Below are 16,725 nucleotides of genomic sequence, written 5' to 3' on the forward strand. Positions count from 1 at the left end.
AGCTGCAGGGCAATAAAAGCACACGCAGGGAGGGAACAATCCCTCCTGACAGGGAGATCTTGCATCCAAGCCCTTCAGAGGCGATCACAGCAGCAGCACCAAGTGCAGCCCTTCCCGGGCGTGCAGGGCGCTGCAACTCCCCCAGGAGAAGACGACCATGGAGACCAAAGTCAGCAGTATTGTGGGTGCTCTCCACAGTGTTGACACCGAGCAATTGTGTCCTTAGTTTGTAAGAAGCCACTTAAAAGACCCAGCACACAACAAGCTGCATGGAGCTTAATTAATGCTCCTGGGACATGAAACTCCCCTGCTTCGCTCTGCAGAGATTTTAATTTAACAATCTAAGGAGCCTGCACCTCCTGCCTGGATCCCATTACTCACACCAGCAAACAAGCCCTGCTCCTTGCTCAGTAAGACAGTCAAATGTGCACTCCAGCCACACATAAGAAATATACACCATGGTCACTTGGACTTGCAGCAGAATTCCAGGAGATGATTTTTCTCTCTAAAGAGAAGTCATGACAAATATGAACAGGACAAAGCCCAGAAGATGCAGAGAAGCAATCCCAGGATCCCCCAGCTGCCTACACCCACAGAGCACATGACCACTGCAGCAGTGCTACCCACACAGGTGACCCCAGTGCCCAGCCCTCGTGGGGTGGACAGAACAGTCTCTCTGTAGCCTCACCCAGTGTCCTACAGAGTCCTTGCTGTAGATAAGGATGCAGGAGATACATGGAGGAGAACCCAGGGCAGGGCAGAGGAGCTGTGTGTGGTGTGCTCCAGGAAACCTTTCAGCAGGTGGGTCATTGCCACTGTAGGAATTCTAAGCATGACAGAGCCCACGGGAGCAGGGACTGAGCAATGCCTGGAGCGCAGGATGGAGGCACATGGACAGCACCTGTCACCACTAGCACCTTCTCCATGCAAAGAGGCTCTGCAGGGAGCCCCTCGGCAAGTTCGCCAACCTCCTCAAATGATTTTTGGATCAAGAATTTCTAGCATGGGCATCAACAGGGAGACACATAAAAGCACCTGTCCTGTGCCATAGTCTATGTGACTAGATGCTCCTTAAGGGCATTATGTCCCCCAGCCCAAACCCACTCTTTTCTGGTCAAACCACCTTCATTCACAGACACCACAGAGCTCCCACAAACCTGTACCTGCAGCTTGTCAGCAGGTATGGAGCAAACCAGAACCCCCGAGGCACCTCCTGGACTCCACACAGCTGATAGAACCTGAGCAGCATCTGCCCACCCTGGTGTAGGCTAACAAGTCATTACATTCAAAACACATTAGTCGCTCCCAAACACCCACACTACCATTTGAAATCCTACCAATTACTGAGTGTGCTGTTTGTGTGACTGCCTAATCCCACTCCCAGAACCCCATCACAGCACTTGTGGTGCTTTACGTGTCATTTCTGTATACGCACCTGGCTGACACCACCATAAAGAATCCCACTTCCAAATCTCTGAATGCCACAGAAAGCATTCATGTTTTCATTACTGGTTATGGACAGGGTGCAACAAAACGTGGGGAAAAGTTGCAGGCTCTGACTGGAGAGCTTTCCCTCAAGATACTCCAGAGTTTGAAGGATGGATTTCTTTACAACTCAAACAGATGGCAAGGTACAGACAGATTTGCATCTCTTCACTTCAAGCCTTAAGACTTCTCTTTCCTCTGAGCACAGCAGAGATGCCGTAATGCTGAGTTACAGAGAGAGGTGACTGAGATCTTTCAGCAACACGGACCAAGTCCTACACACAACTCCAGGTTATTCTAACGCAATTTTGTCTAACAACACAAAGGAGGCGTTATATAATGCAGCTGAAAAGTTTAATTTCTCCCAATTTTTCCCCAGCAGCAAAGAGCCAGTCTAGCCGAAGCAGAGACAGCGACAGACCTACTCCCTGGCACAGCTGTGCTGAAGGAGCAGCTAAAAACCTGCGCCAATGCCCCCAGATAGTCACCGGATGACTGCTGTGACACTTGCAATGCAGCGTGGGAGAAAGGTCCTTTCATCTGGGAAAAGGCACTAAGGCAAAGCTCATCTTTGACAGCTTTTTAAATCTAAGTACCATTAAGCAGCAAATATATTTTCTCGGATTTCCCATGCTTGATACTGAAAAGCACTGTGACCAGGCAGTGAGTGAAACACTACACTGTAGGACAATATAAAATCAGAACAGACACAGTATAGAACCCAAATCCCTTAACTGGTCCAGGTAGCAGCTTGGGACTCTGCTGGGGAGGGCAGACGTGGTGAGTGCAGATTTTCACAGAGCAGTTTTTCCATTCAAAGAGCGAGACCCCCTTGAAGGAGGCTGCTGACTTTGCCCTCGGACACGCGCACGGCATTTTGGCAGAGGAGAAACCACCGGGCACATTGACCGCGCTTCCGAATTCCCCAAGACTATAAAGATCCATCCCTGACAAATCCACTTCTGATACGCTCTTTACCATCCCAGCAAATAAACCCCTGCGGGTGCTGTGGCCGGTCCGATGGCGGGGGCGCCTCTGGAGACAAGTCACCTCTCCAGAGGCTGCGAGTCCGCGGGGCGCAAGGGTGGCACGGCCGCCGCTGCCACCAGCGAGTGTGCGGCTGGTTTGGGGGCATCGGGGCGGCCAGCGAGAGGGACCCCCCGGCAGGGGCCACTCCCCAGCCCCGGGATGGCCCTGGGGCACAAACCCCGGGTCGTGCCCGCACCGGTACCTGGGCTCGTCCTGAGGGTCTCTGGGCTCCCCCCAGCCCGGCACGACCCCCGAAGCGGCCGGGGGCGAGCAGGGTGCCGGCACCGCGGGGCCCCCCGAGGCACCGCCCGCCGCGCCCCGGGCACCCACCTCACTTTGGCCGCCACGGACGACATGGCCTCGTTCCTGAGCGTCTTCCTTTTGGACACGGCTGTGCCCATATTCGCGCGGGGGGTCGCGGCCGCGGGAGCGCTCATCGCCGGGCCCCGCGGCTGCCCATGCCGGGGCGCGCCGCCGCCCCTCGCCGCCGCGCCGCCTCAGCGCCCCGCCATGCCGGCCCCCGGCCCGCGGCCCCGGCCCGCGCTGCGCTCCTCCGCGGCCGCTGCCGCCCCATTGACTGCGGCAGGAGGCAGGGAGGGAGGGAGAGAAGGAGGGACGAGCCCGCCCCGCCGCCCAGGAAGCGCCGCTATATTTGGCCAACGGCACCTCCTCCGCCCGCCTGACATCATGGCCGGGGAGGGGGCGCGGGCACCGCCTCAGGGGCCGCGCGGAGCGGCGGGACCCCCGCATGGGGAGTGTGGGGCTGCAGCGGGAGGAGGGAAAGGCCTGGGGACACCTCAGGGGGCTGCAGCTCTTCCCGAGGGACAGCTCCCATCTCTGCTCTGGGACAGGGACAGGAGCCAGGGAACGGCTGGGGCTGGGCCAGGGCAGCTCAGGCTGGAGAGCAGGAAAGGTTCTTCCCCCAGAGGGTGCTGGCACTGCCCAGGCTCCCCAGGGAATGGGCACGGCCCCGAGGCTGCCAGAGCTCCAGGAGCGTTTGGCCAGCGCTGCCAGGGATGCCCAGGGTGGGGTTGTTGGGGGGTCTGGGCAGGGACTGGGGCTGCACTGGGTGATCCTGGTGGGACCCGTCCAGCTCGGGATCCTCTGTGATTCCACGATTCTACCTGAGGAGAATATCCAGCCAGCAGCCGTCAGACACGGCTGCAAGGGGAGGCCCGGGGGTCTGTCCCTCCAGGCTCCTGTCAGGAATTAGATGTGCAACCTGCAAAAAAATCAGTCATTTTGACACAAAGATGCAGCCTGCCCTTGACGGATCGGCTGAAAGGTTTCACACACGGTTTATTTTCCACAACAGGGCAGCCGCGTCCCTCTGCTCATGGGTGGACACGGTCATGAAGGGCGGACTATCGGGTTTTGGACACGACAGCTCCGAAGGATTGACACAAACATCACTGGCTTTGTCCCCTGAGCAGGTCACTGCTCCCCACTCTTGTCCCAGAGCAGTAACTCAGCCGTTGCCAGAGTGACTGGAGGCAGCGGAGCCATGAGGCAGAGGTGGGTATTCAGAAACCCCTTTGTGCCCAGTGTCACCTGCCAGAGCAAACACCTGCCTTGAGATCGTCGAATGCTTGAAAACAAACCCAACAGAAGGAGCTGATCAACCAGTCAGCCCAGTCTTAGAGGATTTTCAATTCACACAGTTGCAGAACTGCTTGGGTTGGAAGCAGCCTTCATAGATCACTTACTACATCCCATGCCATGGGCAGGGACATCTTCCACTTCCCAGGCTGCTCCAAGCCCTGTCCAGCCTGGCCTCAGACACTTCCAGGGGATCCAGGGGCAGCCACAGCTTCTCTGGGCACTCTGTGCCAGGGCCTCCCCACCCTCATAATAAAAAATTTCTTCCTATCACACAGTCTAAATCTATTCTTTTGCCTCTTATCCTGGCCCTGATAAAAATTCTCCCACCATCTTCCTTATAAGCCTCCTTTAAATAGATAAAGGCTGCAAGAAGGTCTCCCCAGAGCCTTCTCTTCTCCATCTGAATACTCTGAACTCCTCCAGCCTTTCTTTGCAGCAGAGGGGTTCAGCCTCCAGATCAATTTCATGGGTGTAGGTTTTGATCCCTAAATCCCTGGGGGGGTTTCGAAAAGTGTTTTTCCTTGGGAAAGTATTTTATAAATCATTTACTTTCAGGATACCTGAGTACTGAGGTACTCAGGTACCTGAGTGAGTGGGGCAGCAATATGTACGGAAAAAGCACTTGGATTGTCCCCCTGACTCTGCAGGCAAGTGCAGGAACCCGGAACTCAGAGCCACTCGTTCAATAATATTGGACAGAGGGGTAGAAGTTTTATAGATAATTAAAATTCCTACAGGCTTCGTGAAAAGAGGCAGCTGAAGGAGGGAGTGACAGGCACACCTTGTCTTGTCTGTACCTGAGGAAGGGCTGTAGCATAAGCTGTTTCACTGTCCTTCAGAGACCCTGCATGAAGAGACCAAAAGTTGGGGAAAAGCTTCAATCCTCTCTCTCCACAGACTCCAAAGTAAAATGTGCAAGAAAACATAATAGGATTTGAACAAATGTTTGGTCTATTAATCTACCCATTGAAAAATAAAGTAATTTCTGTAGAGAGAGGAAAAAAGATGAAGGTACCCAATTCCCCTAATTTCTGTGGACACAAGGAGCAGGATACAAATACCTCACCAAACAGAATTTTATCACAATCTGAAAAATTCACTATGAGTAACAAATTTTTAGAGCTGTATCTTTGCTGAGGCCTAAGCTGTGAGCAGAAAAAGTGACATTTGTGCACAATAAAGACATGGAAATACTTAACAAATAAGGTCAATCTGTGTTTCGCAACCCTTTTTGCCCTGTATGTAAACTAGACAGGGGAAATGTTCTTTATTTCTATGTTTAAATATTTTGCCAGTTGAAGCAAATGCTATTCCTTAAAAATGTAACTCACCCTCCAAACTAACAGGCAGGTCTACTCTATCAATGACACAATTCCCACCAGATCTACCTGGAAGCACCCCAAAGTTGCTAATAGTGACATTTTTCATGTACAAAACAAAACCCAACCCCAATATATTGGATTTTTTTCCACAGAATATAACTCCACTTAAATTTCTACTCATGACTTCCCCTGACCCTGTTTTTTTGTTGTACAGTCATGTCACGAAAGAGTTCCTTCAACAGAAAAGGAGAAAAAAATCCATCTGTTTTGGATGAGCAACTGAAAAAAAAAACCAAAAAAACACTTGTAGAGAACTGGGGCCATGCAAGCAGTTACAGTCTCCATGAAGCTGTGCCCAGTGCTATCAATTCCCAGAATTAAAAAGCATCCAGATGGATGCCTCCATCTTCATCCCATGTTCAGACTGCTCTTACTTGTGCCTCTTGGAGCTCCCTCAAACTCTCCCTTGCCCGTTCCCCAGCAAGGTCTCCCTCTCTGAGGCTGGGGAGGGTCCAGCCCAGAGCAGGGCTCACTTTGAAGACTGCTCAGGACTTGGCCCAGTGGGTTTTGAACACCTCCAAGGATGGAGATGCAAACCATGCTCTGGTCCATGTCCCAGGGCTGCACCACTCTCACAGGGAAAGATTTCCACAGATCCACTGGGAATTTCCCATGTTGGGCTGTGTGTCCTGGAGAAACACCCAGCCCCATGACTCCACAGTAGCCTAGGAGCCCTTGCCTGCAGATTCCCCTCTTGCTCTCTGCTTCTTCCCTGCCTTCCTTTAGGGTTTCCTCCCTGCTTTTGGGTTTACCCCAGACATTTAGGGGTCTGGGCTACCCCAGAAGAGGAGGCAGCCAGGGGGCTCTTTACAGCTGGAGAGATGCCTTTGCTTCGTGATAGGAAAAAGTCAGGCAAGCCAGGCAGACAGTTCCCACGGCTTCTCCATGGCAACAGGGCCTCCCAGACACGCACACAGGCAAACGGGCCAAGGGGGCCAGGAGCCTCACAGCCCCTCCACCTGAGCCCCAAACCTCCACTCATGGGGCTCTTGTGGGATCTCACCCCAAAACACCTTCCAAAATAATCACAGCTGGCCAGAGGAATGTTCCCTCCTTCCACCGGGGAAGGTGCAATGCCCTGAAGCCCAAGCCAGGCAAAGTCCATCCCAACCAGTTATGGGTGTTGTCCAGAGAAATGCATCGCACTTGAAAATCTGGTGTCTCTGCATCCTGTCAAACCAAACAGCACATCTCTGTCCAGCAGAAAACCTATTAGGTCTAAGTCTCAGATCAGATTCTGACACTCAGATTTTAAGGAACCATTCTTTTTATGTTTAGAAAAGTAATTTTTGTCTAAACGAGTAAAAACTGTGCATCCTGACAATTTAAATGCAAAAAAGGAGAAATAAGGCAAGCCCAAACCAGTCACAGCAGCAACCTGCAAAAGGGAGAGGGAAACAATAATAAATACTTATTCAAGCACGTCAAGCTGGAGAGTCAGAAGTTGGCTATGGTGCAAGAGAAGCATTCGTAGGAGATAAGGTCAGAACAGAAAAACAATGAATATTTTGTATCTGTAGTCAGTGAGGAAAAGCTTGGAGACGTTCCTGTGCCAAAAGTCATCTTTATATGGACGTGGCATTGGATTTGGCTCATGTTCAAGTGTCAGCAGAAGAAGTTGAGGAATAAATAGCCAAACTAGAGAGTGCAAATGCACCAGGCTGAGATGGTTCACCTAAATGTCCAGTGAGAGCTCAGAGGTGAAACAGTTTAATTACTTAATTGTACATGTAATCACTGTGTGTAACAGCCTCACTGCCTGAGAGCTTCAAGGTGACAAATGCAAAGGGTTTGGGGTTAAGACAGACCCTGAAGTCTGAGATTCCCTCCTGGGCAAAGTGAAATGGTCACTAAGAATCTCATTAGTGCAGAGTTGGATACATTTGAAATACTGGGAAGAAAGTTGATTTTCCTGGAAAAAAGAAATGCTTGATAAATGTATTACAGTTCTTTAGAGGGGTCGATAAGTGTGAGGTTTAGTCTGCCTGGGTTTCCAAAAGGTCTGTCACACGAGTTTCTTACAGGAATGCAGCTACCTTGGGATTAACAGACAATACTTGAAATAGATAAATACCTGATTAAAAGATTCCCAAAGAGCAGCTCTCAATAGGGAGGCTCCTGAATGGAGGGAGGACCGGAAAGGAGCCCCACAGGGACCTGGGCAGGGCTCTGCTCATTTCAGCATATTCAGAAATAATCTTGAAAATTAATTGAAAAAAAAAAAAAAAGGGGGGGGGTGACAAAGCTTGCAGCTGATGTTAAGGCATTCAGGGTCATAAATACATGAGACACTGAAGAATTATCAAGGACCTCGTGATAGTGAATAACTAAGCAATAGGTTCAGGACATCCAGAGGAGATAATTACAAAGATAAAGACAGGATGAAAACAATGTGAACTCCTCAAGCACCGGGCTCTGCACTGATCTTTATTCTCAGAAATAGCCTCTTTTTCTTTCAGGTTCAGTTGAGTATCATCCTGCCCAGCCCAGCTCCGTTTGTGCCTCATGCTGGCTTCTGGCTTTGGTGGGACTATAAACCTGAGAGAAGGGAAGGGACTCAGCAGTGTGGTAAGCATAAAATCAGGATAAAGGGGTGTGTTTAATGGCCCATGTGAGATGACTGCAGTTCCTGTGGTCCAAATTGAGACCAGGATTGTTTGTGGTCCCTGCAGAGAACACAGTCAGTCACTCAGGTCCTGGGAAGGGCAAAGTACCAGGGTCAGCAGTGCCAAGGGAGGTGTGGGACCCCTCTCCACAGACATTTCCCAGGGCTCACATCCCCACAGCTTAAACCAAGCTGCAGGTGCTTCCCCAGGAACATGATGTGCTCAGACCACAGAAATGGCACAGACAAGACAGGGCAGGGATGTTTTTTAGCCCTCTGCCTTCTGCTCCCATTTCTCTGCACAAAAAAAACTGGTCCGAGTGTGTTCATACTGAAGGGGCAAAGCACAAGACTGAAAAGAGAAGACAAACTGATGTGCCCACTGTCCTTAAACACTCTGTCCCAGTTAAGCTCTTTTGACAAGCCACAGCAGCCCTGAGAGCTGGTGATAAATGTACAACACTGAGGCAGCTGGAGGAGCTGAAGGGGTTTATTCACACAGCACTGGGAAAGAGTTTGAGGACAATGGTTATGGCCAAGTGCCTGGGAATCTTAAGGTCTCCTGGGTGCCAGAAGGTCACTCAAGTATCACCTCTCCACCTTCCTGCTCAGCCAGTTTAGTCCCTTCAAGATGTTGCTGTTAAATTCATCAAGTTCAAACTTCACTCCAATGAGGAACTGTAAGAAAATAACTTTCCCAACACTGGTATAATTAAAATTAGGCTATATATCATTGAAGCAATAGCAATAGCTAACAATTTGGAGTTTGTCAAGAATTACGGTTTTTCTTTGAGTGCATTCATTTGCATAGAGCTGTTCTTACATGGCCAAGCATTTGGCATCAGCAAAGCTTGTTCAAACCCAGCCCCAAAGGTAGTCCCAATGCCTGGGTGAACAGTTCTGAACCAGCTGGGATGCAGGGCACTCAGACCCCATGCTGGCCACCTCACCCCCAGCTATTTTTAGTAAAAGACCTAATCAGTACTTGCCAGGGCTGGGTACAGCCTTTCAGCCCTGCCTTCTGTGCGTGACATGTCCCAGCCCCGAGTGCTGCTGAGGGCAGCACTGCTGGGAGGGGAACTCAGCCTGCTGAGACCCTGAGCACAGGGTGAACTCAAAGATTAAACCCTCTCCTCCTTCCTCCTCAGAAGTTGCATTTTCCCAAGTCCTCTAACTTTGGCAGCATTATGAAGAGGTCAGATAGTGTTTAACATTGTCTGCCTGCTCCCGCACAAGGCAGCAAAGGTCCTGGCAGAGCAAGCCAGAGCAGCCCTCCCAAACTAGTGATTTGGAAGGGAGGCTCTGTGCTCAGCTGTGGGTGGAGGATAGGGGAAAGCAGAACTTTTTATCCCAAATTTGGGAAAAAACCTTGAAAAAGGTCTTGGGGGCTTACTTCCCATGCATAGTGGTAGTCTGGAGGGATTTGAGGGCAGATGCACCCTCCTGGGGTGAGAGCAGCAGCCTGTCTGGCACAGCGTGCCTGGCGGGGCACAGCACTGGGCATGAGGGCCTTTCCCATGCACACATACCTGTGTGTTCCTCAAATCCCAGCCCCAGAGCTGCTTCCTCAGCCTGCACTGACCTCCCGGGATGGCTCAGCAAGGACTCAGGGCACGAGCAGTTCCATACTCGGTCAGTAGCAGCAGCCTGGCTTTCCACTGGGAGCCTCCCAGGGTAGCACTGGCTCTGCTTGGCTCTGCAAGCACAAGCTGAGCAGACTTCCTGTGTTGTTTGGAAAGGTGGAAAAGTGATGAGGCTGTGGGGTTGCCACTGCTTTGCAGGGCAGGAGCTTCAGCAGCTTTCTCTGAGCAGACATTAGAGAGGGGGAGGACAGGCTCCAGCTTGGCACCACTGTGCAACAGCATCAGGCACTGACTCTCCCTGCTCCCTGCACTGCAGCACCAGCACTGGCACGGCACCACCCCAGTGGGAGGCATCACACTACTTAAAGAAAATTATGTTGCTGGCCTTTTCATTATGTTGCCCAGCAAATGTTCCCATGAAATATAGGCCTAATTATCTACCCACATTCAGATTACTCTAAGATGCAATTTCCTTCTACTCTGTGGAGTTTGCTCTCCTTCTGTGGATCTCATGATTGAAATACACTCAATTAGTTACTTTGCTGGCTGAAATCTTGAGCTGCCTTCCTGACAGGGCTGCTCCATCTGGGTCTCGCTGGCCTTACAATGGCCACGAGGTCACAGGCAAGCCACAAGGATGTCTCAGCACTCAGCCATTGCCTGTTATTTATTAGATTTGTATCTCAAATGGAAGCCTTGTCAGGACTGAGGGCTTGAAATGTAAGGTATTAGCATCATAGAATCACTGAGGCTGGAAAAGGCCTCTCTCATTCAGATCATGAATTCCAACCATTCCCCCAGCACTGCCAAGGCCACCACCAAACCATCTCCCCAGGTGCCACATCTACACATCTACACCCCTTCCAGGGGTGGTGGCTCCACCACTGCACTGGGCACAGCCCAGTTAATCAAAGAAAAGATGCAGCCTCAGCATGAGAGATTGCTGTGGTCAGTGTCCATACCTTGGGTGGGACCTTTTCAAAAGCATGAACCTAAATCCCTGCGAGGGAACTCCCTCTGCCCAGGAGGGGAAGGCTCTGAGTGAGACCATGTTTCTGGGCCAGGAGAGCTGACAGGAGAGTGAGCATTTAAAGAGCAGCATAATATTAGATACCTATTTTCCCCTTAAAATGATCCAGCAAGTGGAGAGAAACAAAAGCAAGGAGCATCAGCTGTAGCAGGAAGGGTGGTAATGTCATTTTTTTCCTATTGGCTACATCAAACTGACATAAACCAATCCCTCAGAATAAAGTACAATAAATAATAAACCCAATTGCTATAACAAAGGAAACAACAATATGGATGAGCCATATAGGGAGAGACTCCTTAACTCCTCCACAGAATTTTGGAAGCTCTGGTGTGAAGGCTCTCTGGAGGTCTTTACTGGAAATCTGTCACAATAACTTCTTTCAGCCACACTGAGGCACTTGCTGGATGTTGGTCCCTCCCAAGGTGACCTGTTCCCACACTTGACCACCCTCCTGGTGAAAGGAAACTAATTTTCTACCTATCAGAGACATGTTTTAGTCCCAGGGATCCCAGGGACTGCTCAGCAGCTGTGGAGGTGCAGGAGTTGGCCCTTACAATGGACGTTCCTCAAGGTTGGGATTCCAGAAACAGCTCCAGGAACAGATCGGGTGGTAATTGATTGCTCAATGATTCAGTGATTACTCAGTTTTCACTCCATCCACATCTCAGTATTTCATTGTTTGGCAAAATATCAGCCTGACTTTGTCCTGACATTGGCACCACGCAGCACAAGAAGAGCTGAAGTTTGAAGTGACTGTGTCATATCTAAAATGGAAGAAAAAATGTTATGATTATGGGAAAATTTGTATGACTGTGTCCCTGGAAACACCTCACTCCCAAAGCTCTGCTCCAATCCTACCCTGCACCACGTCCAACCCTTGCTGTATCTAAAAGTGCAGAAATGAAACCACTGAAATGAAACATCTCACGGCAGAAGGGCTCAGATCATCTGTAGCAGTGGACAAGGGGACTGTGGAAAATGGTATCTGTCTGGACTTCAGTAAGACCTTTGAGACAGTCCCTCACAATATCCTTCTGTCTTAATTGGAGAGGTATGGACTGGATGGATGGACTGCTCAGTGCACGAGGAATTGGTTGGACGGTCACACCCAGAGAGTAGTGGTCAGTGGCTCAATGCCCAGATGGAGATCAGTGACAAGTGGTGCCCCTCAGGGGTCTGTATGGGGCCGGTGCCATCAAATGTCTTCATCAGTGACACAGACTTTGGATTGAGGGTGCTTCCAGCAGATGACATCCAGCAGTTGTGGGGTCAGCCACCAAGGGGTGCGGGTGACACACCTGAAGGAAGCTGGAAGAGCTTCTGAGGGCACACCCAAGGAGGTGGAAATGCAGTTCCCACTCTCCATGGAGCCCAGGGCATGGCAGGAACAGATCTCTCTGACACGGTACTTCTGCCTGCCATGAGACTGAATGTGGGGACTGATCCTGTCCAGAGCAAGGAGCAGGGAGAGAGCAGGGAGAAACATTCAGGGAGGATGACTCAGAAAGCTCAGCTGGAGGATGAGGAGGGATGCACACACACATTCAGGGCCATCAGCAGTTCCTGGCCATGGTGAGGGCGTAACAAAATAGGTGCCATCTGCTTCAGCTGGAGCATCACACAAAGGCACAGGCAGTAAAGAGCCTCTAGCTTAGACCCTGTTGGTTCGGAGAACAAATTCCACAATCACTACAAAATAGCCCAGGGCACAGAAGAGGAGTGGCCACAGTGTGCATTCAGGTTCTGCTGTCCCTGCTCCTGCCCCACTTCCAAGTTGTCCTGTGGAGAGGAGGAAGAGCAGCCCTGAAAGGTTCAAATTGATTCAAAGCAGTGCTGAGTGGGATTTGGCAGCGAGCTTGGGATGGGCAGCAGCTCAATCCATCACCCATTCTGCAGGAAAGGACCTGGATGCTGCTGCAAATCTTCAGTGGAACCAGAGTCAAAAATGCTGTGATTGTGCAGAAGAGGTAAATGTCATGGTACAAGAAATAACAGTTACAGAGCCCTGTGTGGGCTGTGCAGGGCTGCACAACCCCAGCCTGTGATGCTTCAGGGGAGATTGAGCTGCTTGGAGAGGGCTCAGGGGGAGCACCAGGAGGGGTCAGATGGTGCAAGAGTGCAAGCTGTGAGTGAAGGAACCCCAGGAAACTGAAGCAACACACTCTGTTTTTGTACAAGGCTGAAGGCAGGACAGAGCAAGGAGCAATGGGGTTATACTGTGGTGGGGACATTCAGGCTCTACCTGAAGAAAAACTGAGTAAGGATTGTGAAGAAGTGGAACAGACTTCCAGGGAGAGCAGTGCAGATGTGACCAGGTGGAGCAGAACCTCCCTTGGGCACCAGGTCAGAGTGGACAGGCTCAGCACTCTGCTCCTGCCTGGGACATGCCACAGAGTCACCTAACCCTCCATGGCCTGACAGGGCTTGCTGGGCTCTTCATCACTTATAGAATCAGCAGCTTCACAAACCTCTTGGAGATGGTGGCAATTCTGAGAATTTGTGGGGAAAAGCCTTCTGCAGAATGGGAAAGCAGCAGTTCTTTGAGTCAAGCTTGCAACAGGGCAGAAAAGCTGATATTGCAGAGTCAAGAAAACGTAAGTTTGGCTGAAAGCCCATCCTGTAAATTGGTAATCCTGAAAACAGCCATTGGAAGAAAAATGACACTAAATATGATGAGGAAGAAAGGAATAGAAACTGATCAATATGCAACAACCACATCAAGCAATGGAGCAGAGCTATTGATAGAGGAGGGCAAATGGACAGAGGAAAATCCATGTCTGGCAAAGCCACAACCAGTAAAGAGTTGTTTACTAAATACATTAGAAGCAAAAGAAACATGAATGCTGTTATAGACTCATTAGATAGACTTAGAAAAGCATAAAAGGATTTTGGTCAGGAGCAACCTCAGGTGTCTCCAGTCTAACATCCTGCTTGGAGCAGGACTGATGTCCGAGTGACACTGCCTTGCTCAGGGATTGCTCAGGTGAATTTTGAAGATCTCCAAGCATGGAGAGGCCCCAGCATTCCTAGATGAGGAGGTTTGCTAGTGACAAGGCCCTCAGTGGGTCCCTTCTGCGTTTGGAAAGGATGGGAATGTCAGACATGAGGGTGATGAAATTGTCTGTGGTCTAATAACAACCCAGAGCATCTCGGGTGCCATCTGTGGGGTTTCAGAGCAGCAGAGCTGTGTGAGCTGCACCTGAGGGCCCTCGAGCAGTGCACTGAGCCGAGCTGAGCTGCCTCCTCCCGCTGCTGAGGGTCTGGAAGCCTGGGAGCTGCTGGGTTTGGCAGGATGCTGACGGGGTGCTCGGCTGCCCTGGTTAACAGCTGCTCAGTCCAGCACGGCACATCCAGATGAAAAATGGAAAGGACGCAGAGGATTCAATTAATACAGAATTCAGGGATTAAAAATACACTCGTCAGTGTGGTGCAATGGAAAGTGTCTTGTTAAATGAGCCTCAGTTCATCCTTTGAGAAAATTACAAGTTTGTAGATAAAGGTTACCATGTAGCCATTATTTGCTTAGCTTTTGGCAACGTGTTTGACTTAATATCCTATGACACCCTAATTACAAATTTAGCGCTATACAATCCCAATAAAGCCCCCATTAAATGGATGGAGAGCTGCAAATCGAGCTCCAAAACAAGGATTCGTCAGTGAACAGAGATGATTTAGAGGGATTCTGCCAGAGTCAGTCCCAGCCTGACACTAATCAATGTTTTCATCATTGATTGAGAAATGAGCACAAAACACAGCTGATAAATTATACAGCTGCTGGGAGAAGAAGGACTGGCAGTGAATAATTATGACAGAGAAGTTCTACAGAGCAACTGGGATCTTTTCTGTGCACAACCCATTTTCACTTGGCAGTGTTAAAATAGGCCAGCTTTCAAACAGGAACCAAGGAAAGGTTTCATCCAAAAGAGTTGGGAGGAAACATTTCATCCAAAAAAAGGATGGGAGGAAAGGTTTCATCAAAAAAAGATGGGATACAAAAAATCTAGACATCATCAGGGGAAAGTAACTCAGAGCAGCTGGTTTTACATCACTCCAGCAATCACAGTGGTGGCCCCAGGTGCAGAGACTGGAGCAGAGGATGAAGAAAGCAGGACAGTCCTGCAGTGCAAGGAGTGGTGGGCAGAAGACAGCGGAGGTGTCTCCAGGGGACAGCTGAAGTGGCAAAGGAATCAGACAAGACCCCAGAGAGGAGATGGACAAAGTCCCTGAGCTGCAAACACCCCATGGAGTGCAAGTTGTGGGGACAGGCTCCAGCTCAAATCTACTGCCACTTCCACCTTAGAGCAGCACAGGAACCCTTCCATGCATGTCCCTGCAGCACCACTTGTCCTCATCCTCTCGGTGCCCTCCACAAGCATGACACTAAAAGAGAAACACTCACTTCCCCAGAAGAAAAAGAATTGCTTTGCTGAGCTCTTGCATCAGGCTGGGGTTACATTCCTCTCTCCAACATCGTTTTCTGACAGTAATTGTTAACATGGAATGAAGGGAAGCTGAGGGGCAGATGAGGAAGCTGGAAATGAGACATCCCAGGCAGCCAGAAGGGTCTGTGCAAGGAGCAGGGGCCCTCCTGCCAGGTGACTTGCAATGATTTATGCACCATCAGCAGAGAGACATTTTCTCCCATGGATTCTGCATCTGCAGCCGCAGAGGAATTTTTCCATCACCTGCTCCTCACCCAGCCTGGCCCCAGCAGCCCGAGGGCCCTGGTGACCCTGTGCTGGCCACAGCCCGACCCGGCGAGGCCGTGGCCCTGCGCAGCTGCCGGGGCAGCGCTCGGCTCTGCGGGTATTTTTAGCTCTGCCCACGACATCGCTCGAGTTCACGGCGTGACCTACTTTGGGAAGGCAGAGCTCCCGCCCCACTGGGTCCCCACGTGCTGGGAAGATGCTGCCGGCCCCAGGAACGGTCCCCCCAGGGCACCCTGTCCCCAGCACGTGGTGCTTGGCTCCCCGTGGGCCCGCACAGAACCCAGGGGCAGATTTTGGGGAGGAGGAGGAGGGTCCTGTGGGAGCCAAGGCTGTCAGCAGCAGGGGCATGTGCAGGGCTCCCAGGTGGGTGCTGCTCTGCAGGGACTCAACAGCCTTTTAGTTGGGCTCTGCATTTCCACATTTCCCTTGCCTCAGATGAAATCAGCAGCTCCAGATTGGCACAGGCACAGCCTGGATTTGGGTCCCCAAGGGAGTTATCCTCACAACTCTGCTTTCCAGTGGGGCAAACTGGGTAGCCAGCTGGGCCCTATGGAGCCCCCAGATTGACTCTGGTTATCATAAAATCACAGACTGAGTTGAGAAGTACCTTAAAGCATCTCATTGTCCTGGGCAGGGACATCTCCTATTAGATCAGGTTGCCTCAAGCCCTGTCCAGCCTGGCCTTGGACACTTCCAGGGATGTGGAGTGGAGCTGATGGGACCTGTGGTTCATGCCCAGGCTCTGGTGTCCACCCTGCCCACAGCTCCATCAGGGACCAGGCTCATTCCCAGTGTCATTGGGCAGCTGATGAATCTGTCCTGACCTTTCCCTCTTGGGCGCTTGGAAAACCTCTTTCCTGACACTTGGAGCTCATGACAAGGTTCACTGCTTGCAGAAGAGCTCCAGAAAGAGACACACTCACCCCAACAACCCCTGCAAAGTTCAGCTCTTCCCTCTGCTGTCAGGGCCAAATTCTCTTCAGCACCAGGTGCATGTCCCAGCAGGAGTCTGGGAGGTGGCTGTGGCTGCCTGGGCTGTGCAGCCCCGTGTCAGCACTCGTGGCTGCAGCCCAGGCACTGATCCACGAGGCTGGCACAACCTCCTCCTTGCCAGCTCTTTCCTGCCTCATTACCCCCGAAATCCCAGGGGTCCATCACTTTGCCAGCCCAGCTCTAGAAGCTTTTCTGAACTTTGCTGTGTTAAAAGCTTTCTATTTCCAGCAAGGATGCAAGCGAAGGGGGTGGATTTTACAGCCATGAGGTGACAGTGCTGGAGATGAGCCATGGGGCAGTAGTTTCA

The 16,725-nt window shown here is 51.0% G+C and overlaps 1 protein-coding gene across 3 annotated transcripts in view; it reads right to left on the reverse strand.

Annotated features, from left to right (window-relative positions):
• Window positions 1–2,985, reverse strand: part of NSMF (NMDA receptor synaptonuclear signaling and neuronal migration factor) — a 44,996-nt gene extending 42,011 nt beyond the window's left edge. For 2 of the 3 annotated variants that reach the window (XM_053962343.1, XM_053962342.1), the window contains exon 1: window positions 2,845–2,985. In XM_053962343.1, coding sequence (XP_053818318.1) covers window positions 2,845–2,951 — 107 coding nt within the window. In that variant the 5' untranslated portion in view covers window positions 2,952–2,985. The remainder of the gene's footprint in view (window positions 1–2,844) is intronic. The other variant, XM_053962345.1, reaches the window with a different exon arrangement.
• Window positions 2,986–16,725: the final 13,740 nt, after the last annotated feature.

Source organism: Vidua chalybeata, chromosome 21 (assembly GCF_026979565.1).
Source record: "Vidua chalybeata isolate OUT-0048 chromosome 21, bVidCha1 merged haplotype, whole genome shotgun sequence".
In the NCBI taxonomy this organism is placed as follows: domain Eukaryota; kingdom Metazoa; phylum Chordata; class Aves; order Passeriformes; family Viduidae; genus Vidua; species Vidua chalybeata.